Here is a 26,070-nt window from a genome sequence, read left to right on the forward strand (position 1 = left end):
TACTCCTCGCGTGAATCTTCATTGTGATCTCTTCCCGCATCTCCGGATGCAGAGGAAGTCGATTGATCTTTGCCTGAAGCCATAGGTGCCTCGTAAACAGGATCAAATTTCTTGTAGGAGAGAAATCGGTCGCGCTCTGATACCACTATAACAGACTTGGACACTCCAAGTCGAGAATCTACCGGAACACCACAAATAAACACTTCAAAACAGTTCACAGTCCACAATTGATTCAACACTAGCCCGGCAGAGTTCCGTGCCTAGAGATATTGGCCCCAAACACTGGCGCCCCTTTCGGCATTTCTTTTTGTATTAATCTGTGTTCAAAGTACAAGAGTGCAGGCAGGCGCTCACACTCAAGACTCTGCGTCCAGATGCTCTGAGTTGTTAGAGGCCTACCCGCTTATTTAAAGGTTCTACAAAGGGATGCTAAAAGCAAAGCCCCAAAAGCTTCAAAAGCTGTCCCAAAAGCTGAAAATCAAAAGCTTTGAAAAATAAAGCAAGAGAGGCTTCCTTCTCTCTGAACCTCTTGCATAAAAATAAAGCAAAAAAAGGCTCTCTCTCTCTCTCTCTCTCCTCTACATAGGAAAAGCAGCCACGCCAAAAGCCAGCCAAAAAGCCATGCCGCAAAAAGCGCCGCAATCTGCGAGAGTCCGTACAGCAGGCCACGTGGCACGTTCTCCGCAATTCGCGTCACATCTGCAATTCTCTGCATCGCCACGTCAGCAATTCAGCCTGCCACGCCAAAATTCCGGGGTGTGTGTGTGGGTCTAGTGGGCAGCAACCACGTCACCAGTTTGTGACAAGCTGGCTACGCATTGGCAGGCAGCGGGTTGTGCAAGGCAAGGCTGTGCGAAGGGGGGGAGAGCGATGGTGAGAGAGAGGGGGTGCAAGTACGTGCGCAGGGGAGGGTGCGAAGGCAGCAACAATGAGCGTCTCGTGTCGTAAATTTCAAGTAAAGATCGAACAACCCAAGCTTTACTATAACCACTAGTTGGAAAATTTGAGGATGTGACCCTTGTCCCACCTACACCAGTAATCCCACCAAATGAGGAACAGATAGACCCATATTCTAGTCACAAGCACGGACCAAAGCCCAAGGACCCAACATCCGAATCAAAAATAGTGTTGAATACCACGGATAACTCTTCCGAGGGATTTAACCTAGCTATACCTGAGGGTTGTAAAGAAATAGATGGTCTTGACGAATTGTGGAAACAAGTCAGAGAGGCCAATGAAGCCAGTGAGCTAAGCAAACGAGTAAACCAGACTAATGATAGGAAAGGAGTGTCTCTTCCACCAATAGAAGAACTTGGAACTGGATCTCAAAAGAATTTGGAACTGGATCTCAGTGCCACGTCAGCAATTCAGGCTGCGATCTAGGGAGCTTTTGGTTGTACAATCCTCTGAGCTCATGGCCCGAACCTTTTTAGGTTATTTGCGTGGGGAGTGACGAGGTAGTCATTGAGTAGCTTCATACCGCAAACCGTTTGTCTTGGGAGAGTGCTCAGCAGCGCTGTTCGTTGTGTCTTGTAACATGCATATGTGAGCATTTGTGTTGCATTGTGATGTGCCAACTACTGAATATTTCTAACTGGATATGATTGCCTGGATATGTAATTTTAGAGCATCAAGACACCCGTGGAAGATCAGTGCGGGTCTGAGTGTGATGGCTAATTTAGTAGGCTAGAATATCAAGAGTTCCGATCTAGGCAACTTCAATCTGGAGTTGTCAAACCTTCCTCTGAAGCCCCTTCTCTCGATGGCGAGAGAAGTCTATCCTATTGATTGCACAAACCGGTACAAGATGTTGATGCAAACTCGTGAAGCTATGATGCAAAGTGCGGAGACGACGGTGACGACAACGATTGTGGAATCTGCTGCCTGCTGCTTTGTATGTTGTTAATAAAACGCTGAACTGTTGTATTAAAAACGCTGGATCTGCTGCCTTTTATTTGCTGAAATCTGCTGCTTTAAAACGCTGGTTCTGGTGCCTTTTGTTCGCTGAATTTGCTGGTGTTCCAAGCCAAAAACGCTGGATGTTATGGCTGGGAAAACGCTGACTTGCTAGTCTTCTTAGGCTGAAAAACGCTGATGTCTGCAGGCCTTTGAAACGCTGAAATGCTGAATCTTGCAGATGCTAATGCGATGACTGTTGGCGAGGGGAGTGGATGTTGAAAACGCCAGCCTGAAGGGACTGAAAACGCTGGAGTTCCTTTGCCAAAAACGCCAAGCTGAAGGGGGATGGTTCTTGCTTGAGATGGGATGGATGAGAGAGAGTTGAATTGCTTTATTTTAACTCTCATTGAGAGAGAGAAAGAATTTGATTTTGCTTTCAAGCTTTTGGGGCTCTGCTTTTGGGCATCCCTTGTAACCTTTAAATTAGTGGTGAGGACCTCACTTCTCAGAGCATCGGGACGCAAAGTCTGAGAGTGAACCCCGAGCCACTCTCTTGTACTTTGAACTGATTAATACAAAAAGAAATACAGAAAACGCCAGTCTTTGGGGCCAATATCTCTAGGCACGGAACTCCGCCGGGTCAGTGCAAATCTATTGTGATCTGTGAATTGTTTGAAGTGGTTATTTGGTGCTGTCGCCATTGATTCTTGACTTGGAGTGTCCAAGTCTGTTACAGTGGTATCAGAGCACGGCCGATTTCTCTTTTACGAGAAATCCGATCCTCAATTTTTTTTTTGCGCCACCTATGGCTTTACGCAAGGATCAGTCAACTCCCTCTGCATCTGGAGATGCGGGCAGGGATCACAACGAAGATTCCGGCAGAGAGTATGGACTGCCTCGACCTACTGAGGCGGAGCAAAGAGAGATGAAGCGTCGTCAATTGATCGGCGATGCAACAAAGATGATGCTCAGTTTTGCGAAGGATCCGAAATTGGCAAAATATATGAGGGAGACTTCTTTGGTTGATGCACGGATTGCTCAGCTTTTTGATGCGCAAAAGAAAGCCAAAAAACACGGCAAAAAGCAGAAGAAAGGCACTGACTTCCCGGGTTATTTGGGTCGTCAGTCGACATTTGACAAGGCAAAGAAATGGAAGAAGCGTGTTCGATTTGAAGGAGTACCCAGTTCTTCTTCTTCTTCTTCTTCAGACAGTTCTTCTAGCTCTTCAGATTCGAGCAAAGAAGACAGAAAAGGTAAAAAGCGAAGCAAGAAACAAAGCTTCGGAAAAGGCAAGAAAAAGGCAAAGAAGGCTAAATCTCGCCCAGAGACTGACAGTTCTACTGAGGACTCGTCTACAAACAACTCAGATTCGGATGACGGAAACTTTTATGCGAACAAGAAGAATTTTTACAAAGCCAACCTGTATGACTTTCTCGAAGATAAAAGCAAGAAAGCCTGAGAGTTTAAGGAAGGTGGCCACTCGATCAAGTTTGATACTTTTTCAGGATATTCAGATGCTTCGAAGGCTTTGTCTTTTATACAGCAGTTTGACATCGCTTTCGCGGGAGGACGCTATTCAGAGCACTCCAAGATTCGGAGAGCTACCTCTTACCTTAAGGGGAATGCTCGTACTTGGTGGTCCACGCTTCTTTTAAACAAGACTGCGCCAGTTAAATGGCTGAAATTTAAAAAGCTTTTTATTTCTTCTTGGTTGACGCAAGAATATGAACAAGATATACGAGCTGCTTGGAACCATCTTCGGATGACCAAGAAAGATACAATCAATGCTTATTGTGAAAGATTCTGGAGCTCTTTTCTACCCGCCTCTTCATTCAAGAAGATCTCATTCAGAGAACAGATTGAGCGGTTTACCTTGGGTCTACCTACACAGATCCGAGATCACTGCTTGGAACAGAAGTCAGGTTCTATTCAAGAGTTGATGAGTCATGCGAAGCGGGGCTTTTGCCATTCACTCTGGCAGTCTGACCTACCCCACATATGAGGCCATGACACAACGAGCCGAACAGACTTCTGGGAATGAAAGTAGAAAGAAAAAGAGCAACCAAGAGGAAAAAGATGCACGACCCAAGCTTACTCCTAAGGAGAGAGCTCGCTTCATCAAAGAGGGGAAGTGCTTTGGATGCGGGGAACAGGGACATATCTCCGCGAAGTGCCCTAAAAAGGCACAGAAAGAACAAGATGATAAAGACGACGACAGGCTTGAGAGTTCGAGAGCAGCTGAGGTACGTGGCAAAAAAGGCAAATAGAAAAGAAGAACTGGTACCACATGGTGTGGGACCTGCACCGAATCTAATGAATGAAAGTACAAACTTTGCCGCTTTTGGGGCAAAGTGAAGGATCAGGAAGCTCTTTTGAAGGAGCCAAGGCCAACTTCTTTTCACTTAGAATTGGCGGTTCGATTTGGAATTACGCCGGACAGACTGACACCACAGGCAGAGGTAGTTCGACTGGCACCTGGATGGGATGTTGCCATTACACCGAGCATTGGCAAACTTCATTTGCAATGACAGGGGTGTTCAGGACACGCGAGGGACGTTCTACTCAAGATCCCTTGGTACCACAAGAACGCCGTGGTTGACTACCGGGCCGAGAAAGCGACTTTGATAAATGAAGGGCTTAGAGATTGTACTTGATGAACTTCAGTTTCTTACTCATTCTTTTGGGAGAGAACTGAACGATGCATAAAGGTTGAATATGTTTTGACCTGAGCAAAAGAACGCCAAGATTTTTCTCCACACTCATGCCGATTGCTTTTCAGAGGGCCTAAAGATCAAACCATCGATCTGATACCTGGAAGCACGCCACCGAACCGGCCACCTTACCGTGTGAGCCGAGTACAGAATGAAAAGATTATGAAGCCAGTGAAAGACCTCTTGGAAAAGGGTCTTGTCCAACATAGTACCTCACCGTATTACTCTCCACTATTGTTGGATTTGAAGAAAGAAGGATCTTGGAGAATGTGCATCGATTATAGAGCTCTCAACAAAATCACCATGAAGAACAGATTTCCAATTCCTAGGATCGATGATATACTCAACAGGTTACAGGGATCCTCGTGCTTCAGCAGGATTGACCTGAAGAGTGAATATCATCAGATTCGAATCGCGTCGGAAGACGTCTACAAGACAGCCTTTCGGACGACTTTTTGGTTATTTAAGTTTTTGGTGATACCTTTTGGCTTAACCAATGCTCCTACGACATTTAACCGATTAATGGACAAGATTTTTCGAGAGAACAGGCTATTTGTTGGCACTTTCTTTGATGATATCATTGTTTTCTCCAAGAATGAAGCAGAACACAGAGATCATATGCTTCAGAGATACTTTTTTTTTTCGGGACGCTTTGTCTCAGCAACAGGAGTGCAAATGGATCCGGCCAAGATAGACACTATCCGTGATTGGCCCAATGTAAAGAATGTCCATGAAGTTGAAAGCTTCTTGGGACTGTGTTCTCACTACAAACGGTTCATTCAAAAGTTTTCAGAGGTTGCTTCCCCTTTCCATATATCTTGATACAGAAAGGAGTCCCTTTCTCGTGGGGATCCACAGAGGTGACTGCCTTTCAGACATTGAAAGAGAAATTGACTACAGGACCAGATTTGACTTTGCAGACTTGCAGAAGTCATTTCAAGTATTTTGTGATGCTTATGGTCGTAGTCTGGGGGCGGTCTTGATGCAAGAAGGCCATGTCATTGCTTACGAGAGCCGATTGTTCTCTAGGCCGGAGATGACAGCACAGATTTATGAGAAAGAGCTTTTGGTGGTTATCCATGCTCTTACTCAATGGCGGCATTACCTACTCGGAGCGGATTTTGCTGTCTTTACAGACCATCAGTGTTTGCGCTACTTCTTGTCACAGAAGCAGCTTTCGGAAAAGCAGATGCGGTGGGCGAACTTCTTGTCACAGTTTCACTTCCAGATTGTCCATGTGCAGGGACAAAAGAATGTGGTGGCAGATGCTTTGTCTCGGAAGCCGTTGGTTCTGGCTATTTCCGCGATACATCATAGGAGCTCGAGGATATGGTCGATGAGTATGCCACAGATACAGATTTTGCAGATATTTTCACACGGATACGGGATGGGGACACAGTAGCTGGATACTCCCTTCAGAAAGGCTACTTGATGAGAAAGACTATGTTGTGCGTTACACAGCCGTTGCGGGAAAAGGTTACGACTGAATGCCACTGTCCACCTTTTACGGGTCACCGCGGCATTGCTACTACCATGAAGGGGTAGAGAGATACTTCTTTTGGCCGAGACTCAAAAAGGATGTGAAAGAGTTTGTGCGCAGTATGCCAGAAGGTCCTGTGTTGTGCGTTACACAGCAGTTGCGGGAAAAGGTTATGACTGAATGCCACTGTCCACCTTTTGCGGGTCACCGCGGCATTGCTACCACCATGAAGGGGTAGAGAGATACTTCTTTTGGCCGAGACTCAAAAAGGATGTGAAAGAGTTTGTGCGCAGTATGCCAGAAGGTCAAGTATGACAAGCATAAGGCACAGGAATTGTTACAGCCTTTACCCATACCCACCCGCCCCTGGGAAAATATTGAAATGGATTTCATTTTTGATCTCCCGAGAACACAGAATGATCACAATGATTTTCCAAGTACATGGCACGTCTGAGACGATTGTCTCCTACAGAGACCCCAGAATTTATGAGTTTGTTTTGGAAGGCAATTTGTGAGAACATTGGCACGCAGTTGCAGTTCTCGTCATCGTTCCACTTGCAGACTAACGGGCAATCTGAGATTGCCAATTCAGTGGTTTTAGATTTATTGAAGTCTTGTATCTCGGATCAGAAGACTCAATGGGAAAAGAACTTACCTTTGGTGGAATTTGCCTACAATAACACGATACACTCTTCGACGGGGAAGACTCCATTTGAGATTGTTGAAAGTGCTATGAAGGTTCCATCCTTCCTAAGCACGAAAGATTAGATATTTCAAGCGGATGAATATTTGCGAAATTTGGATACGGCTTTTGCCAGGTTCGCGAGACTTTGCAGAAGTCTCAAGAACAACAGAAAAAGGCAACGGATCGCCATCGTCGCGACTTGAAATTGAAGGAGGATGATTGGGTGCTCTTACGTTTTGAGAAGGCACGCCTAAGAAAGAAAAAGGGAGAGGAGAGGCTTTTTCCAAAGCTTAGTATGCGATACTACGGACCTTTCCAGATTACTGAAAAGATGAATGATGTCTCCTTCCGAATGAAACTGCCAGATACTTGGAGGATTCACAATGCATTGCATGTGAGTCTCTTGAAACCTGTTAAGGGTGATGTGCCTGATGATGGGGAGCCAGATGAGCAACCCGAAGTGGAAGAAAACGGGGAGACCCTTTGTTCCTAAACAGATTTTGGCACATAAGGATACGAAGAAGAAGTCCGAAGGCGGTTCTTGGTTAAGTTCAAGAACTTTCCTACATTTGATGCGAAGTGGATGGAGGAGGAGGACCTAGCAGATACTCCTCGGATTGTGAAACTTTACCTCGATGTTTTGGTTTAGCGTAGTCTACTCCAAACGGAACCCAGAAATTCAGCTTGGCCGAAGATCTGGTGCAGTGGGATGCACAAGAGGGGAGTTACTCCGCTCCTTTGTCAACAGATGCCTTGATTTTGATACTAAAGTCACTGATGTCTCTTTGAGCTTCAGGGATACTGAGAGCTGACAGTATTCTGTTGGATGACTTTATGAAATGGAATTCCTGATAATGATACTTATTTGTTCTTGACTTCTTTTGAGTGCAGGAACTGATAGACGAAATGACTGCAGCATTTTGGTCTGATTGATCTCGAATAGTCATGGTTGCAATAGGGGTTAGTCAATCGGACATCGATGAGGTCCCGATTGGACCTAGATGTGATTGCTAGCTACATTGCCGATAAATCATGGTCTAAGATCTGAATGAATGTTGAACGTCATGTGATGTCTTGTGATGTCATGTGATGTGACTCTCGATTTTGTACATGTGCTAGATGTGTGTTCCTAGTACGTAGGAACACACATCTAGCACATGTACTAACAATCAATGTCTGCTAAGACGGTTTATGGCTTTTGTCGGTTTTGCATGCGTAATCGCGGTCGATTACAATGCTTTCAAGAGGGGGGTATGTCACAAAGTGATGACATGGCTACGGACAGCAGAAACCCCAATTTCTGCCAGAAACCCTAAAATTCTGCAAACCCTAATTTTTTCCGAAAACCTTAATTTTTGAAAATCACGGAAACGATTTATTTTTTTTATTTATTTTTTTTTTTTTTTTAATGAGCGACGCAAATCCTAGCTTTTTGCTAGGCAAGGATTTTGGATGAGAGAGAGTTGAATTGCTTTATTTTAACTCTCATTGAGAGAGAGAGAATTTGCTTTTGCTTTCAAGCTTTTGGGGCTCTGCTTTTGGGCATCCCTTGTAACCTTTAAATTAGTGGTGAAGGCCTCACTTCTCAGAGCATCGGGACGCAGAGTCTGAGAGTGAACCCCGAGCCACTCTCTTGTACTTTGAACTGATTAATACAAAAAGAAATACCGAAAGGGGCACCAGTCTTTGGGGCCAATATCTCTAGGCACAGAACTCCGCCGGGCCAATGCAAATCTATTGTGATCTGTGAATTATTTGAAGTGGTTATTTGGTGTTGTCACGATTGATTCTTGACTTGGAGTATCCAAGTCTGTTACAGATAGTTCTTGAACTTCACCAAATAACGTCTTGCAACCTGTCCTTTAACTTTTATGTCCTTATGTGCCAAAACTCGCCCAGGTACCAGGATCTCATCAAGTTCCTCAACTTCTGGTTGATCCTCATCTGGCATATCTTCTGGCACATCACCCACGAAGGGTCTTAGAAGACTCACGTGAAACGCATTATGAATCTTCCATGCATCAGCCAATTTCAGCCTGTAAGCCACATCGCTGATCTTGTCAAGCACTTGAAAAGGCCCATAGTAACGCATACTGAGCTTAGGAAACAGCCGTTCCTTGCCCTTCATCTTCTTTAACCTTGCCTTTTCGAACCTTAACAGAGCCCAATCACCAGGTGATAACAGCAATTCACGACGGTGACGATCAGCAACCTTTTTCTGTTTTGCCTGAGTCTTCTCAAGGCAACTTTAATTTTCTTGTACATTTCATCCATGTTCTCAACATATCGATCTGCCTCAAAGATCTTGTCCTTTGTATGCAAAATGGGAGGAACCTTTTTGCCGCCTTCAACAATCTCAAAAGCTGCTTTGCCAGTAGACAAATGCACCGTATTATTGTACGCATATTCAAGCATAGGCAAATACTGTTCCCACTTGCCCTTATTATCTGACACACAGCATTTCAACAGATCTAAGATAGTAGAATTAGCCTCTCCTGACTGTCCACCATCAGTTTGTGGATGAAACGAAGACGAGAACTTGAGCGTAGTGCCCATATTCTCAAACAATCCTCTCCATAACAAACTGGTCATGCGAGGATAATCGATTGTGGCATACCATAGTACTTAAACACATTGTACATGAACAAGCGTGCCATCTGATCAGATTTTATCTTCTTCCTGACAGGGATAAAATGGGCCTGCTTGTTGAACCTGCAATTCCCTGTTGGTGTTCTTGGAAGATCAAAGATAAAGTCCATAGCAATGCTTTCCCATGGCTTATCCGGAATCGGTAGTGGTTGTAACAACCCCGGTGCCTTTTGCCTGTCAAACTTGACCTTTTGGCAAATTATGCATGCTCGCACAAAGGCATCCACATCTCTCCTCAAGGTAGGCCAATAGAAGAATGTCTCTACCACTTTAACTATCCCATCAATGCCACGATGCCATGCATACGGTGGGACATGACTCTCTTCCATGACCTTATGTCGTAGTGGCCTAGTGACACAAAGTCTACCGGGCATCATCATAAAACCATCTCTGAGGAGGTAGTGCTCGTGATGTTGCCCCTCTTGCAACTGTTCAATATCCTTGCAAAATCTTCATCAGCAATATACTATTCCTTCATGTCATCTAGCTCATGATGATAAGGAATTGACACAGCTGAAATTTGTGGCTACGCATCAGCCACAACATTCTTGTTCCCTTCCACATGCATAATCTGAAAGTGGAACATAGAAAGAATGTTTGCCCATCGCATATGCTTTTCGGATAACTTTGACTGTGTCAAGAAGTATCGCAAGGTCTGATGATCTGTTTGGACAACAAGATCAGCACCTAGGAGGTAGTGCTTCCAGCTAGAAAGCGCATGAATCACGGCCAAGAGCTCTTTCTCATAGACTTGCATAGTCCTCTCTGGCCCTTGCAAAATTCGGCTTTCATAAGCTACTACCCGTCCATCTTGCATTCGCACTGCTCCGATGCTACTGCCACACGCGTCACCTTGGACCACAAATGACTTCCTGAGATCTGGCAAAACAATTACTGGATCTGAAGTCAACTTTTCCTTTAAGAGACTAAAAGCTAAAATCTCTTTTTGGGTCCATCTGAAAGTGACCTCTTTCTTTTGCAAAGCGTGAAGAGGTGATGCTATCTCTGCAAAAATTCCTGATAAACCTTCTATAGTAGGAACATAATCCCAAGAAGCTTCTGACATCGTGCACAGTCTTCAAGTCTGGCCATGTCTTAATAGCTTCGACCTTTGCGGGATCCATTCCAACACCATCCTTTGAGACTATGTGGCCAAGAAAGTGGATCTCTTCCAAGAATTTTCTTAGGATTGACAAGTAGCATGTGACTGCGCAGCTCTTCGAACACAATGGTCAAGTGACACCTATGCTCCTCTTCATTCTTCGAATAGACTATCATGTCATCAAAGAACGTCCCAACAAACTGTTGACGCGAGCGGAAAATCCGGTCCATAATTCTGTTGAACGTGGCAGGAGCGTTAGTTAGCCCAAACGGCATCACTAGAAACTCATAAAGATTAAATGTCGTTCTAAACGCAGTCTTGTGCACATCCTCTCGCCTTATACGAATCTGATGGTACCCACTCTTAAGGTCTATCCTGCTGAAATTGCAGCACCCTCTAAACGATCGAGAATATCATCAATTCGAGGAATAGGAAACCTATTCTTGATGGTATTCTTATTCAACGCACGGTAATCAATACACATGCGCCATGAGCCATCCTTCTTCTGCACTAGGAGCACTGAGGAGCAAAAGGGTGAAGAACTAGGCTGAATCAGCCCCTTCTCTAATAACTCCTCAACCTAGTCCATAATCTCTTTCTGCTGCACCGCGCTAACCCTGTAGGGAGGTCTATTTGGTGGGCTACACCCTGGCACCAAATCTATCCGATGGTCCTCAGATCTCTCTCGCGGCAATTGCGACAGTAATGAATCAGAAAAACAGTCACTAAACTTTTGCAAAAATGCTGACCTTTCTTTATCTAACACAGATAAATTTGACTGATCATTATCTGAGACATCACGTGCAAAAATCAAGTACACAGAAAGATGATTCTTTATTACAGAAGTAATAGCAGAAGCAGATACAATAGGGATTGACTCTCCTCTAAGCTTTACATCCAAGATGTGAGTTTTGCCCCTATGCTGTACAGTGATCTTTTTGTTGTAGGCATCCAAGACTCCATGCACTCGGAACATCCACGAGATCCCCAACAAGGAATCACATCCTTCTAGCGACACGATGTAGAACTCTTCTGTGTCCACATACGACTGAATATGCAGACGCAGCTTTCCAATGATGGGAGTAACACACTCTGAGCGGCCAGGACATGCCAACCCTGCCTCTGCTGTGTACCCCATCTATTCAGCTCTGATGCCCAGCTTCATAGCTAACTCTGGTGAGATAAAGTTGGCTTTGGCACCTGGATCAAAGAAGACGAGTGCCGTCTGACCCCTAACTTTACCCCATGTCCTGCATAACTCACTGGCATCTATACTGGGCCTGTCACCCACCATGTCTGACACCAAACCTGCCGTGTGTTTAGGCTTCTTGCCTTTCTGGTCTTCTTTATCATCTGAATTAGCTGGTCCTTTCCTTTGTGGACAATTGGTAGCAAAGTGACCAGCCTGCTCGTATATAAAGCATTTATTTTCAGCCATTAGGACCTTCTTTTCCTTGAGCGACTTGCGCACAAAAGGCTTCCTTTTCTGTTTCTTTGACTGCGCTCCAGTATCTTTGGTGGCCCTTTCTGACCCCTGTGACACATCAAGAGCCGTTTTCACAAAGGGCTTCTTCGCTGAATTTTTCTTTTGCTACCCTCCTTTGTCGTTGCTCAGAAACCCACTGTCCTCTCCTTTCAACAAGGCAAGACCAGTGTTAGCAACTTTCATTTAGCAGAGTGAGGGTAGCCAGTCTATTCTTGGTACAGTAATTGCGAAGCCCTTTAGGCAGCCCACAACAATACTTATATACCTAGATGAATCCAGGATAAGCCCAGCCTCACCCTTAAAGGAAAGTGCAAGGTATAGACCCATGGTAGTCACCCACAAGACAATATAACCATCAGGTCCATCATGCATAGTATTGACTCAATACCACGACATCCCCACTAACGTCGTCAGTGCCCAATAGTGGGTGTAGAACTAGGTACTAATATATGCTCCCAAGCACAACACACACCACACACACACACATGAGTATACATCAACACAAAGTTCAGCGTACTGAGTTTCTGTCATGACTCCGAAGATCAAGGGCAGACTCAGCCGCACAAATCTGTAGAAGGTCATTGAGAGTAACGCTTTACAAAACCTCCTATTGTACTCCAGCAAGCTCTTGCATGAAGCTGAAGTAAGCTGGTGCCAATCTGTCATGACGTCGACTTCAAATTCATTTGACAACCAAGCAGATGCAAACATTTGCTTGAAGTAAACCCAAGTGGTGGGTGCTTGTCCTTGCATTAACAATGCCGTCCACCATGTGAGCGCATTGTCCTTCAAGAAAGTGGCAGCTTTCCTAACTTTCGAGGCCTCTGTAAAATTCCCTTCTGCATAAGCTGTATCAAACTGTTGGAGGAAAGTGAGAGTCTTTGCTTTATCCTCAAAACCACTGAAAGTACTAAACTTTACAGTTGCACCACCACCTTTGTAAGCTTTCGACTTCTTTAGTGTCCCCAAGTTGTCATAAGGAATGGTTTGCAACATGGGCACTGTAGTAGGCATGATCGGCACATCTTGGCCATTCACATTTTGCGTCAGAGGTGCGATATCTGGATGTTGTCCAAAAAAACCAGCCATGCCAAAATGACCTTGTGGCACCCCAAACTGGCCCTGGTTGCACTGAAAACCCTGTTGTATGCCGATACTACCATTCATGGGGTTTGGAAAGATGCCTTGCATACCCCCAAACACTGTTCCTAGCATGTACGGCTGACTTCCAGGCGTATAACCAGCTATACTTTGGAACACTGATCCACCCCCGAAATACCCAGGATGTACCGTGGGTGGTGGAAAAACTGGGTGCATAGCCTGGTATCTAGTTCCCTGTCCATTCAAGACAGCATGCGGGCTCTGAAAGGTGGCGGGCTGAACTGGCATAACTTGTGGAATAGGCGTTCTGAAACCGGCCTGCACAATCCAAAAAGGGCGGTAGACTTTAGACTTAAACCTTATTTGCTTTCACCCATTTAATTTGTCGCCCACTTTACCTGTACTTTCAAGACACAACAAAGGGGAAAGGGATACAGGCTGCTAGATTGCACCTGTATGAGAAGACCGACACCAGATTGGCCCCTAACTTAGGCGCCCCTTTCGGTATTTCTTTACTGTTTAAAAGAGGGAATAAACGTTGTGGTTCCCAACAAGCTGCCCCGCGCAAACTTGGTTGAATTTCAACTGTTCCGGCCCGATTTCGGCAGCATAACTGTACTAGGACCCTTCACAATCAATATTCCCACGCATTGAATGACTTTCCCGACGCATACGGGCACTTTGCAAACCTGGGGAGAATCTGCAGCACGCTGAATTCTCTGTTTTCAGCCCCGAAAATGTGCCAGGTCACCTCTACAGCAGTCCCCTCGCATCCCCGAACCTCCTGGGGGTATTAGGGACCGTTTAGGGCCAAAACCCTAAACCTGCAAAAATACACAGCAGGCTGTAATTTACTGTTTCGGGCTCCATTTCGCGTGCCGGTCGCATCCGTAGCAAGTCCTCAAGCTCCCGCACCTGTAGGGCTACTTGCCCTTTGAATCGGACGAGATTTCTGGTGTGAAACCTCTCCGAATTCACCTGTACCTGCGGGGGATTAGCCTCTAGCTAATCCAGTACCTGTGGGAGAGGCTCTTGCCTCGGCAATCGCACATGAACCCACACAACTGTACATTGGTCAATTGAAAAGCCCACTAGAGGGGCATAACATACTGCCATAGGGGAGAGAGAGGGCAGTGCGTAGCGTGCAGGGCATCACTCCTGGCACCGCACTGTACATAAGAGGGAAAGGAAGCACTCCATAGCTCTTAACCTGTGACAAAATCTGCAAATGAGCTCCTCCTCCCTTCAAATTCAACGCCACTTCTTCATGCATGAGGAAAGTGCACAGAAATGTGCCACTTGGCACATTTAAAGCCTATTTCCCGTTTCGGGGTTGCCACCTAAAAATCTCCCGACCGGTTGCCCGGTTCACTTCACTGTAGAGTAATAAAATGTTCCCCTTGTCATTCGGAGGTAATGACGCGAACACATTTTCAGGTCCCAAAATAGCAGTTCCCTAAATTTTAGGAGATGCTGCCATTGTATCTTTCTAGGTCATCTGACCCCCTTTGTACACTGCAGCCACACCAAGAATTGAAATGTAGCCTCTGTAGCAAAGGATTCCACTTTGGCTAGTCAATGACCCCACTTTGGCTAACCATAGTCCTTGTCCAACCTTAGTGCTCTCTTGCCCTCAGGCCTAGACTCCCTCTGGATAGTTCCACACTAGCTATGCAATGCAAGGCAGTTAGATTTCCCGAGGGGTGTTTCCAAAAAGTGAAAGTAAATAAATAATAAGAAAGAAATCAACAAAAAGGATAGATAGTAGTCACACGCTGGTGACACATTCTAGCCACCTGTTCAAGCACAAGAGGAACCTGTTTTGGAGCCCCTGACTCCGCAACATGCGAGTGTTCCCTTTCCTGCTGAGTCGCATGAAGTACTTGGGCTTGAGCCTCAACAAGCTCTGTACGCGGTGTAGGTTGCCTATTTTGTTGTTGCACTGGTGACGCTTGCAAGAACTCCATAAACCTTGGATTCTGCACCAGATGCGAAGACACATTCACCGCGGCAACTATCTGAGTCCTGAATGCATCATCCTCAAGTTGCCCAATCATAAAGCCCTGTACTACTGGAGGGACATTCACATTGACAAGAGGTACAGACTGACGTGACCGTGAGCTCTCGCCAATCTCGAAAACCATAGGGATTTCCTGTCTTTCCTTTGAAGAGGAACCCTCTTCCATAATGCCCTTCCCTTTGTCGGCCATAGTGTAATCCCGCGTTCTTGCACTCTGTGTCTTTACCCAAAAGAACCGAGGCTCACTCTTTGAGGAAAAAGTGATTGATGTCCCGGCGATGGAACCTTGAAACCAGCCCGTGGGGCGGTAGGCGTTGGCTTTCACCCGAAATTCTTTACTTTAGACACACACAAAGCACTTTGCAAAAAGAACCTGCGACGGGAATTAACACTTGAATACACACACGGCTCGGAAGCTAGAATGCCGAGCAGACGCCGACAACCTGTAGGCCCAAAATTGGCACCCCTTTCGGTGTTTCTTTATTCTTTGAGAGGGTAAATTACGAAGTAGAGTTCTCGGAATCCTTTACCTGTATCCCTCTAGATACTACATGGTTTGGCCAAATTTCGGTAACATAACAGCCCCAAAACTTGCGTGAAACCAATTCCCCTTCTAGAACTCACTTCTATTGGCGTATACCCTTTGATTCCAGCCCAAAAACAGTAAATTCAGCTCGCTGTATTTACTGGTTTTTGCCCTGTTTTCAGCCCCGAACAGTCCCCTACCTGTCCTCTGCCAGTGGGGCACGATTCCCAAGCGTTCTTGCATCCATATGGCTGAAAAACAGTAAATTTTCTACGCATACACAGCACTGAATTTGCACCTGTACGGTGAGGTTATGACCCTCACCAATGCCTGCTTTGGAGTAGCAGCTAGCTACCCCTGTTCCTGCTCAAGGAGGCTCTTGCCTCAGCACAAAAGCATGAACCCACACAGCTGTACATCAATCAAATGAAGAGCCCTCTTGCGTGCAGGGCATCACTCCTAGCACCACACTATACATGGGAGGGAAAGAAAGCACTCCATAGCTCTTAACCTATGACAAAAACCAAATGAAGCCTCCTCCCAACTTAAAATTCAGTGCCCATTTTTCTACATGAGGCAAGTGCATGAAAATTTGCCACTTGGCGCCTTTACAAGCATTTTCCCATTTTGGGTTTGCCGCCCAAAAATCTCCCGACTGGTTGCTCCGTTGACTTCGCGTCAAACTTGTAAAATGTTTCCCTAGTCATATCGAAGGTAATGACGCGAACACATTTCACGCTCAAAATAGCATTTTCCTAAATTTTAGGAAATGATTCCGTTGGGCTCTCACTCGTCATCTAACCATCTATCCTCGTTGGGACCGCATCCAAAAGTGCAATGTGGCCCAACTGTCGGATACTTTCTGTTGGTAGTCCCACCTTGACTATGTACCTTTATTGAGTTCACTTCCTAGTATCCACCAACTTGCTAAGTGCGACAGGGGTACCTAGATGATCTTGCTCTGAGCCTAGACATCCTCTTACTATACGAATTCCAGTGCCAACCACCTCCCATTTGCGGGTGAAACTACCGTTCACATTGGCCATACAATGTCCGATCGTTTGCTACTTCAAAAAGAGGGTCTCAAAAATAAAACAAAAATCATTGGAAAGAAACCAACAACTAAAGTTAGCAGTTGCCACGTCCTCGTGACATAGTTAATAGTTGCCACGTCCCCGTGACAGCCAAATTGTGCTAGCGCTAGGTTGCTTATATATTTCATTAGCAAAATTGCCCTACCTAGTTCCCAACAAAAGTCGCTTAAAATAATAAGTGAAAAATGTCAAAAATAGGAAAAATAGGTTCTGTGCACTAGAAAATGCTCCTGATGGATTCTGATGGTAATGCTGATGATCATGCTGTGTGCAACCAGAGGATATGCATCTACTCTAAGTGCCTAGTCATGCACGATCTGCGAACAGACTCACAAAAGTGCCATAACATTTCCTACTCTAGACTGCCGGGACTGACTGAACCCTTGTCATGTTGTAGCTTGTCCACGGACACATAGGATTGGATGTGTCACGTGACATGAGCACTCTAACATGTGACTGTTTTTTAGGCAAGACTGAAAGACGAAATGATTGCAACATTTCGGTCTTAATAATCTCTATAGACATGATCGCAATAAAAATTAGTTAATCCGACATCAATGAGGTCCGAGATGGATCAAAATGCGATTGTTAAATACATTGCCGACAGTCATGGTCAAAGATTTGGAATGATTATTTCTATGAAGTGATTTGAATGTGATCTGATGTGACTATCGTCTACAAGTGTTGGATTTGTGTCGTCTAGTGTGTCAGTACATAGAGTCAGTGTCTACTGAGCTGGTTTATGGCTTATGTCTGATTTTCGGGCTTGGAGTGTCCAAGCTGGTTACAGGTGCGGACTGCACCAAAGAAGAGTTACTTCACTCCTTTGTCACAGATTGCCTAGATTGAATAAATTCACTAATTTCTCCTTGGAAATTTTCTAGAACTGAACAAGCTCTTTCATGTGTGTATTGTTAGAGTATGTTTTGGAAAGATCAAATGTCTGCAACATTTTATATAACAAATGATTTGAACTTAGTGCGTCTAGACATTTGTTAGGATATGAATATGGAACACTCCACATGAAATACATTGTGAATCTTCCTAGTATCGGTACATCATTTATCGTTTCTTGAATCTCCAAAGGGCCATAGTATCTCATACTCAACTTTGAAAAAAGTCACTCCTTACCCTTCCGTTTCCATAGGTGTGCCTTCTCAAACCGTAGAAGCACACAATCATCTTCCTTCAACTGCAAGCCACGTCGATGCTTGTCCGCTGCCTTCTTAGCCTTGCTTGAGACTTTTCAAGCGCCTCACGCACCTTTGCAAAAGCAGTCTCCAGATCCTGAGCATACTCATCTGCTTCAAAAATCTTATCCTTGGTGCTTAGAATAGGAGGAACCTTCTTAGGACCCTCAATGATCTCAAATGGCGCCTTCCCCGTAGACGCATGTATTGTGTTGTTGTAGGCAAACTCCAGAAAGGGCAAAAATTTCTCCCACTGAGTTTTCTAATCAAAGATGTAAGACTTCAACAAGTCCAGAACTATTGAATTTGCAATTTGTGATTGCTCGTCTATCTGCAAGTGGAAAGAGTACGAGAACTGTAATCGAGTACCGATGTTCTCCCAGGTTGCCCTCCAAAACAAACTAGTAATACCGGGATATCTATCTGAAAATATAGACTAAGGCAAGCCATGAAGTCGAAATATCTGCGAGAGAAACAGTTTAGCCAAATGATATGGTTTAACCGTCTTCTTGACTACACCAAAGAGGACCTATCCTGACTGGAAAGCTTGTGAATCACATAATTTATTCAGAATAAGGTTGCACTAATCTCTCATAGTCCCTTGAGGTATTGATAGTCTGTTACACAATGTAGCACAAACCTCGTGTCAAAAGCCCAAGAGCCCACTAGGAATGGATAACATCACCCCCTGCTCTTATGGAGTCAGAAATGGCTAGACCCAAGGTTTCTTCATGACATGCAGCTTTCTTCCAAAATTACAATATCCAATAGACCTAAAACAAGAATTGTGCGCCTTTCCAGCTCTACCAAGAGGCTAGGGCAAACACTAGTTTAAGAAAAAAAGCTTTGTAAGTAGGAACACCAAAGTGCTTAAAGTGACCTATTTTTTGCACTTTCTGGGTAACAGTTTATCCATGCAGCCATTAAGGACAATAAACTCGTGACATTCATGTGTTGAAAGTTGGAAGAGAGATCTTAAACAACAAGATCTATTTTAACTTTTCACACATAAAGGGTGTTGCAGCCCTAAGTGATGGTGCACAGTTTGAAATTTGGGAACATGAGGAGCCATTGACGAATGGAAAATTTGTTGAATAAGGATCATAATAACAAATGGAATATGTAAACTTCTTACATTCTCTTCACCCCTCGGTGCCAGCTCCTCCTGAGCAAATTCTAAGGCTTCTTCTACTTTACCACTGCGTATTAACTCTATAAGTCTCTGTTGTTGCAGGTGGAAAAATAGCTGTGGGTTTGTATCCAAAATCTGAAACCCCAAGGGAAAAGAAATAAGAACAGAATTGCATGAAAACCAATGACAAGCAGCTGCCCGACACTCACCTCTGGATTCAGATCATTGACCCTCTCAATAGCATCCTGGACATTGCCACACTGGATAGCCTTTCGCACCTCCATCCTATCCGTGATGGTTCCAAGATCCATGTCCGCTTTTCTTAGCTAAGGATTGGCAAGTTGTTAAAAAAAGAGGCATTGATGCAAAAACATGGAAACACAAGAGTACCATCATAGAAATTCCTTACAAACTTATTTCTCTGTTTTCTTTCTTCTGGGTAGAAAACAAACCAATGCATGAAAAGTTGCCACAAACTTATCCACCCATTCAAAAAGAGGCACTCTCCTCCTACTTCTGGAGAAAAGGTCCTCTAAAGACAAGAGATGTAAAGCATGATTGTAGAGAATCAAGGCAGGCCAAAAAAAAAAGAATACAGCAGAAAAACATCAGCAGCAAATCTAGAATACTAGTAAAATCATCCCAAAAAAAAAGACCTTCCAATCTCCGAGTACAAGACCATCAGGCAAACTGTATGAATATGCAAGGATGAACAGAACTTCTTAACAAAAGGCAGACATTATTAGTGGAAAATCTGAACATTTTCCAGGTCACCCTGATTGTGACTTCCAAACTATCAACTTAACACGTTCATGCTTATCTCACTTGAAGTAGTTTGGGATAAAATTCCAGTATACGAAGGATACGTTCAGTACCGGTCTCCTTGTGAAACTTCTCAGCGGCTTCTACGTATCCTTCAGTGACAAAAAAGTTCATGACGAGCTTATTCATGTCTGCCTTCCTTATCTTGACCTCATTGAGCTTTTTCTGCCATTCCTCTCTTGTATAAACCTTCTTAGAAGATGACTGATTTGAGTTTTGAAAAAGAAGCAAAAAGTCAGTTATTGCAAATCTGACCTGCATTAGGAACTTGATCATGCATAGCGCAGAAGATACACACTCACATGTCAATACAAGTGTCCAAACGTGTGCATTTGCCTCGTAGGCAATGCCATGCATACAGAAAACAGAAAAATTTAATCAAAACGTCGCACTCGCATGCAAATGTGAAAGCACTGATGTATGCGGATTCATGATAGAAGTCTAAGCTCACCATTTTTTGCTTGCACGGAAAATCCTCTTCCTCATACAAGTGTTCTCTTAAAGTAATGACATCCAGCTTGTCTGCAGTTATGTCACAAGACTAGGGTTTTTTAATGCAAAGGCAGAATCTGAAAGGTCGGATGAAGAGAACCCTACCTACGGACGCGAAAAATGCATCAATTCCGCGCGCAGTGGATGCCCAAGCAGCTCAACTTTCTGCAGCATTACAAGCAATCCCGATCCTTCACGGACAAGAACGTGGCATTTAACCAGCAGCGGGGAGAGAAGAAGAGAAGAAGGTGAGAAATTTTAACATCATAGGAACAATTTCGAGAGACGTGTCTTGAACTCATGACATATCGAGAGAGAGAGAGACAGAGAGAGGAATGGATGCTTAAAAGCTCGCCTCTCTTGACCTCTCTATTTCTGCCTTGAAGAGAATATCCCTGTAATGTCTCGAGTTTGGATGGAGCTTCCACACTTACCTTTTCAATAATATAACTTTTTTGAGTACGGTAGCATCATCGGTGGGGAAGTCCTATGTAGTCGACCTCCCAAGGACTACAACCTTTAATGGCACCCTCAGATCTTTGTTGAAATGGATTTGGATAAAACTATGCTTGAGTTTGTTAAAATAAACCTAAATAATGGGACCTATTTTCTGTAGCCCATTGCCGCATGCATGTTCCATTATGGCCTTAAAACTCATAAATTAAAGGATTGCCTCGCTCATAAACCTAGAGAGGGTGTCATGACAATCTCCCCAATAGCTAAAGATCAACCTTTTAACTCTACGATCAAAAAAACAAACCCCTCTACTACAACTGGTCCACCAGAAGGAGGAGCTTCTACTTCTCAGGCACCCAAGGAGGATAAAAGAGAGAGATAGCCCCATAAATTGCTTCTCCTAACCGTTGTGTGCTACTATCTAAATCAAATGATGAAGATTTTTTTCCATCAATGAATCTTGAGTCAAAAAAGGAACTTACCAAACCTATAGAACCTTCCCCACCTCATGTAACAGAGCTATGAGAGTTTGATCTTGTCAAGCAGGTGGACCAATCACCTGTAACAAATGTCAAGCCACCATCTATCACATCTCCTCCAATCTCCCAACTATCGTCATGGTGGTTGGTGAGCAATTTCAAGGACCTCAAAAAAGGTAAAGAAATTGTGCCCATGGACATCGACAACGACGGAATCATACTCAGGTTGAATAGTTTTCTCAAAAATCCTTGTGTAATCCACAGAGAAAAACTAACAAGCCCAGAAGATGAAAGGTGTGACTTGGAATATCAAGGGCTTCACTGACCCTAAAAAAGCCTTACTTATTAAAGAATGGCTTAAGGGCAATTTCATTGGCTTGAATGCTTGTCAGGAGCTTGAACATGGATTTTACATAAGTTTGAAGCCAGCCTCCAAAAGATGGGAAGGTTTCATATCTAACATGGCAAGCACAATTTTGATAATCAACCATTAAATTGTGTCTTCTTGTTACTCTATGTGTCTTGTTGGAGACCCCAAAGTCAATGCTACAACAAATACACAAGTATGCAAGACTCTTGTATGGAAGCGTGATCCCTCCGAGAAAGGTATAGCCAAAGTTAGCTAAAAATTTTGCATTTTACTCAAAGAACAAGGTGGCTTAGGTATCATTGACATCTCAGCAACAACAGAATAGACTTATGGCCAAATGGGTCACGAGATCTTCTTTCTCGTTGCATAGTGATTGGGTTCATGTAATACATAAAGAAATCAAGTGATGCTCTTTTTTCCATACACCTTCTTGGAAAGGCCTCCGTGTATTGAGTTTTTTGCTAGCTCCCTCCCCATCAATGCAAAGGATCGGACTTGGTTAAGGGCATTTGGCATGCATGGAACACATTTAAACGATTCATTATCCTAGATAATAGTAACAAATCTAACTAGCATGATGTTAAGTTTGATTGTATATGGTGGCCAGGCCCCCCTAGATGTTCGAGAAGTTTGAAAAGCCCATAAAGTCTTCAAAAAAGGGCTACGAACGTGGCAAGATGTGTGGGATAAAAATAGAATTAGGTTCTTTTCAAAAAGGGAACTTATTTCTGATTTTGGCCTCTCAATAAACGCCACTTCCTTTACCTATTAGTGTATCATGCAATTTCTAGAAGGTCACAACTAGAACATTAAATGTGGTGGAATCCTAGATTTACACCAACTTCAATGGCCAAGATGGCTCCCTTTAAGCAAATTCCCTAGGCTTTAACAACCCATTTAAGTCTCCCTACATGGAGATTTAATAAAGATAGTTGTCAATGGAAATGAAAAACTCAATGCTTTAGATGAAACCTTTGTCCTCAAAATCACTTCTCTTTTATGGCTTATCCTCCACAAGAGTGTGTGGACATATGACAAGGCTCTGAAGATTGGCATAAGTAATGGGATCTGTCAGCATTGCAAGTCTATAAAAGAGGACATATGTAGGGAATTTCGGAAGAATAAAAGCCTCACACACATGACCATCAACCTTTCACCATCTCTCCCAAATCCAAGTACATACAATCTAGACAAAGACACCACACACACGCACACACACACACACACAATAAACTAGATGGTGAAAGCATGTAAGAGAGGAGATCTAGACATGATTTTTGCACATACACTTAGCATAAGAGTGGGAAAGAATAATCTTGCACAAGAATGGCCTAAAATCCTAGCCCCCAAAATCCACAGAACCTCTTTATGGAGTTGAATATTTAAATTTATAATGAGACCTATTTTAGGTGCTAAGTATTTGAGGCTCCTCTTTACACTTTAGTCCATGAGTGGTGGCTATCACTTCTTGCATGACCCTTTATAGGGTAATTTTTCACTAGATATATACTATGAAATCGTATTGACAAATATCTAAAACACCGTGCAAATAAAGATGGCCGAGAGAGTAGCATCTTCTCCTCAATTTTTAGAATTTCAATCTACACATCATCAGTCTCATTATTAGTAAAAATAAAAAGACAGCATTGTAATCAACCATTACATGCCAGCTATCCCAATCGTAATGCTAACCACATACGATAGGAGGGTGCCCAAACTTGTAACATCCCTCCCACCAGGGATAGCAACTGTTTCAGTTGCTCAATAGAGAATCAACTAGACCGTGAATGATGAAAGTGTGGAGAAGATCTGAAAAGTTTCTCAAAAAAAAATTCAGGCATCCACTTAGCATCTTCGGTGGCCTTTGAAATTTAAAAGGTAACGGTTGTAAATTGTGATAATGCGTGTGGTGGTGATCTCATGATCAACTATTTTGGTGAGGGTTGAGTTGCTTTTCTTTATCTATAAGTGTAGGTGGATCCTCATTTATGTGATGTGTAGGTAGGAGCCCTCGAAAGGGTTGTAATTGACTAATGTGAAATGAATGTGAATGTGTCAGTGTGAAGGTAATTTTAAATGAAATGAAACATCATTTACTATTGCGGAAATCTTGAATGGACCATAAAAACAAGGAGGAGACTTTATGAAAACATTTGTATCAACACTTTTAATTCTTATCTTTTCAATTTGAAGCATAACATAATCTCGTTCCTTAAATTCATGTGCTTTGCGGTGCTTAATAGCATGCTTAGCGTAAAGTTCTTGTGAATGCTTAATAGAAGAGTGAACACTTTCATAAATGTCATAAAAATTAAGAGTAAAAGTATTTGTGGGTAGGCACAATGTTAGAAATACATGAAGCAGAAGTAGGAAGAGAGTGACCATACACAATCTCAAATGGAGATTTTCCTGTAGCAAAGTGAGTGATATCGTTATAAGAAAACTTTAAAATATGTAGATAATCATCTCATTTCTTTGGTTGAGAAGACACATAAGCTTTCAATAAATCAATGATAGTACAATTAGTGACTTCTACTTGACCATTAGACTCTAGATGGAATGCAAAGGTAAAACCAAGTGTAGTAAAAAGATTTTCAAAAATTGTAGTCCAAAAAGTACTACAAAATTTGGAATCTCATTCAGATATGATTACCTTTGGCAAACCATGATGAGAAAAGACAGCTTTGAGAAAGAGAAGTGTGGCTTGATATGCGATGAGAGTTTTCTTGCATGGAATGAATTATGCTTGCTTAGAAAAATGATCGATAATAGTCCAAATAATATCATGCTTCAGCAGTGAGTGAAAAACCAGTAACAAAATACATAAAAATGTGTTACCACGGTCTTTCAAAAATGGGGAGAGGGTGTAAAAGACCTAATTTCTTACCTATTGCTACTTTAATCTTTTGACATATCAGACAAAACGAAACATATTGTTTAGCATTACTTTTCATAGAAAGACAATAAAATCATGACATAAATTCTAAAAAGTAGCAGCAAAAGCTTTATGTCTAACATAAGGTGGTTTATGCAAGAGTAAAACACGGAATGGTTTTGTGACACACAGTTTTTGTTTGAAGTATAGAAAAATTTCTTGTATTGTTTATTCAAGGAATGTGTGCATTGAATTGTCAAGCATATGTAACACGTGGTTTTAAAATCATCATCTTGAGCATAAGTATCAGGCAAATGAGTACCTGTAATAATTGATAGATTATTAAGAGAAGGTCTTCGACTCCTTTATCATGTTGATATTGAATGTTGGGCTAAAAACTTTGAATAAAAGCCGCCCACTTAATAAGACTGTCATCTATTAGGGGTTGAGACATTAAATACTTGATACTTTGTTGATCCATTTTAATTATCAAGTTAGCACCCATTAAATAAAGTTTCCAAATTTTCAAAACATGCACTACGAAAGTCAATTCCTTGTCATATGTACTGCATTTAGATTCATAGGGTTTAAATTTATGAATTTCAAATGTGAGTGGATGGTTATCTTGTATAAGAATTGCACCAATACCTTTTCCACTAGCATCAATGATTGCAACAAAGAATGGTCGATCAAAATCAGCCAATTGTAACACATGTGCATTAGTCAAAGCATTATTGAATGCCACGAATGAGATTTCTTGTAAATCGGTCCATACATATGGGGTATTTTTCTTTAATAAGAGGGTCAGATAATGAGATTTATAAGAAAAATTACGAACAAACTTTGTATAATATCTGCATAGACCAATGAAAGAACGTAGCTCATGCACGTTTTTGGGTATAAACCAAAACCGAATAGCTTCAACTTTCTTAGGGTCTACATGTATTCCCTTTTCCGATACGATGTGTCCCAAATATGCAATTTCAAATTGGAAAAATGAACTCTTTTCAGAATTCTAGTTTAGATGGTTTTGTGAGAGAAGGTCAAAGACACGTGTTACATTTCCTAATGTTCTTGCTCAAGTTTACTGAAGGCGAGAATATCATCATAAAATACAATGACAAAGTCTTGATGGTCAATAAAAATTCGGATCATCATACAAGTGAATGTGGTTGGTGCATTTTTCAGACCAAATGGCAATTTTGTAAACATCTTCTTCAAACATTTTAACTTGGTGGTATCCTAATTTAAGGTCAATTTTGTTGAGAAATGAACTCTCTAATTACGGTTAGTGTTAGTTGGTTGATCGGTGTGGAGTTGATGTCCACCTTTCTTTTTCTTCACATTGAAGCCAAGTTAATAGCTTTTGAAAGTAAATGTGGCTCGAACATGTCTACTTTGGCACCAATTTGCAGTGCTAACCTAGATATATACTTACACTTCAGTTTCGTGCGGTTGACATGTTCAATGGCTTGAAGCTGAATGAGACAATTCAAAACCC

At 42.9% G+C, this 26,070-nt stretch overlaps 1 protein-coding gene across 5 annotated transcripts in view; it reads right to left on the reverse strand.

Annotated features, from left to right (window-relative positions):
• Nucleotides 1-20,666, reverse strand: part of LOC147439088 (protein GID8 homolog) — a 50,378-nt gene extending 29,712 nt beyond the window's left edge. Inside the window, exons 1-6 of one of the 5 annotated variants that reach the window (XM_086485020.1) lie at nt 20,495-20,666; nt 20,348-20,419; nt 20,200-20,247; nt 19,942-20,101; nt 19,285-19,391; nt 19,079-19,210 (exon numbers count right to left, since the gene is read on the reverse strand). In XM_086485020.1, the coding sequence (XP_086341146.1) occupies nt 19,079-19,210; nt 19,285-19,391; nt 19,942-20,026 (324 nt within the window). In that variant the 5' untranslated portion in view covers nt 20,027-20,101; nt 20,200-20,247; nt 20,348-20,419; nt 20,495-20,666. Of the gene's footprint in view, nt 1-19,078; nt 19,211-19,284; nt 19,392-19,941; nt 20,102-20,199; nt 20,248-20,347; nt 20,439-20,494 lie in introns of all 5 variants that reach the window. The other 4 variants (XM_086485018.1, XM_086485019.1, XM_086485016.1 and 1 more) reach the window with 4 other exon arrangements.
• Nucleotides 20,667-26,070: the final 5,404 nt, after the last annotated feature.

This window comes from Adiantum capillus-veneris, chromosome 16, assembly GCF_014529385.1.
Source record: "Adiantum capillus-veneris isolate H3 chromosome 16, ASM1452938v2, whole genome shotgun sequence".
Lineage (NCBI taxonomy): Eukaryota > Viridiplantae > Streptophyta > Polypodiopsida > Polypodiales > Pteridaceae > Adiantum > Adiantum capillus-veneris.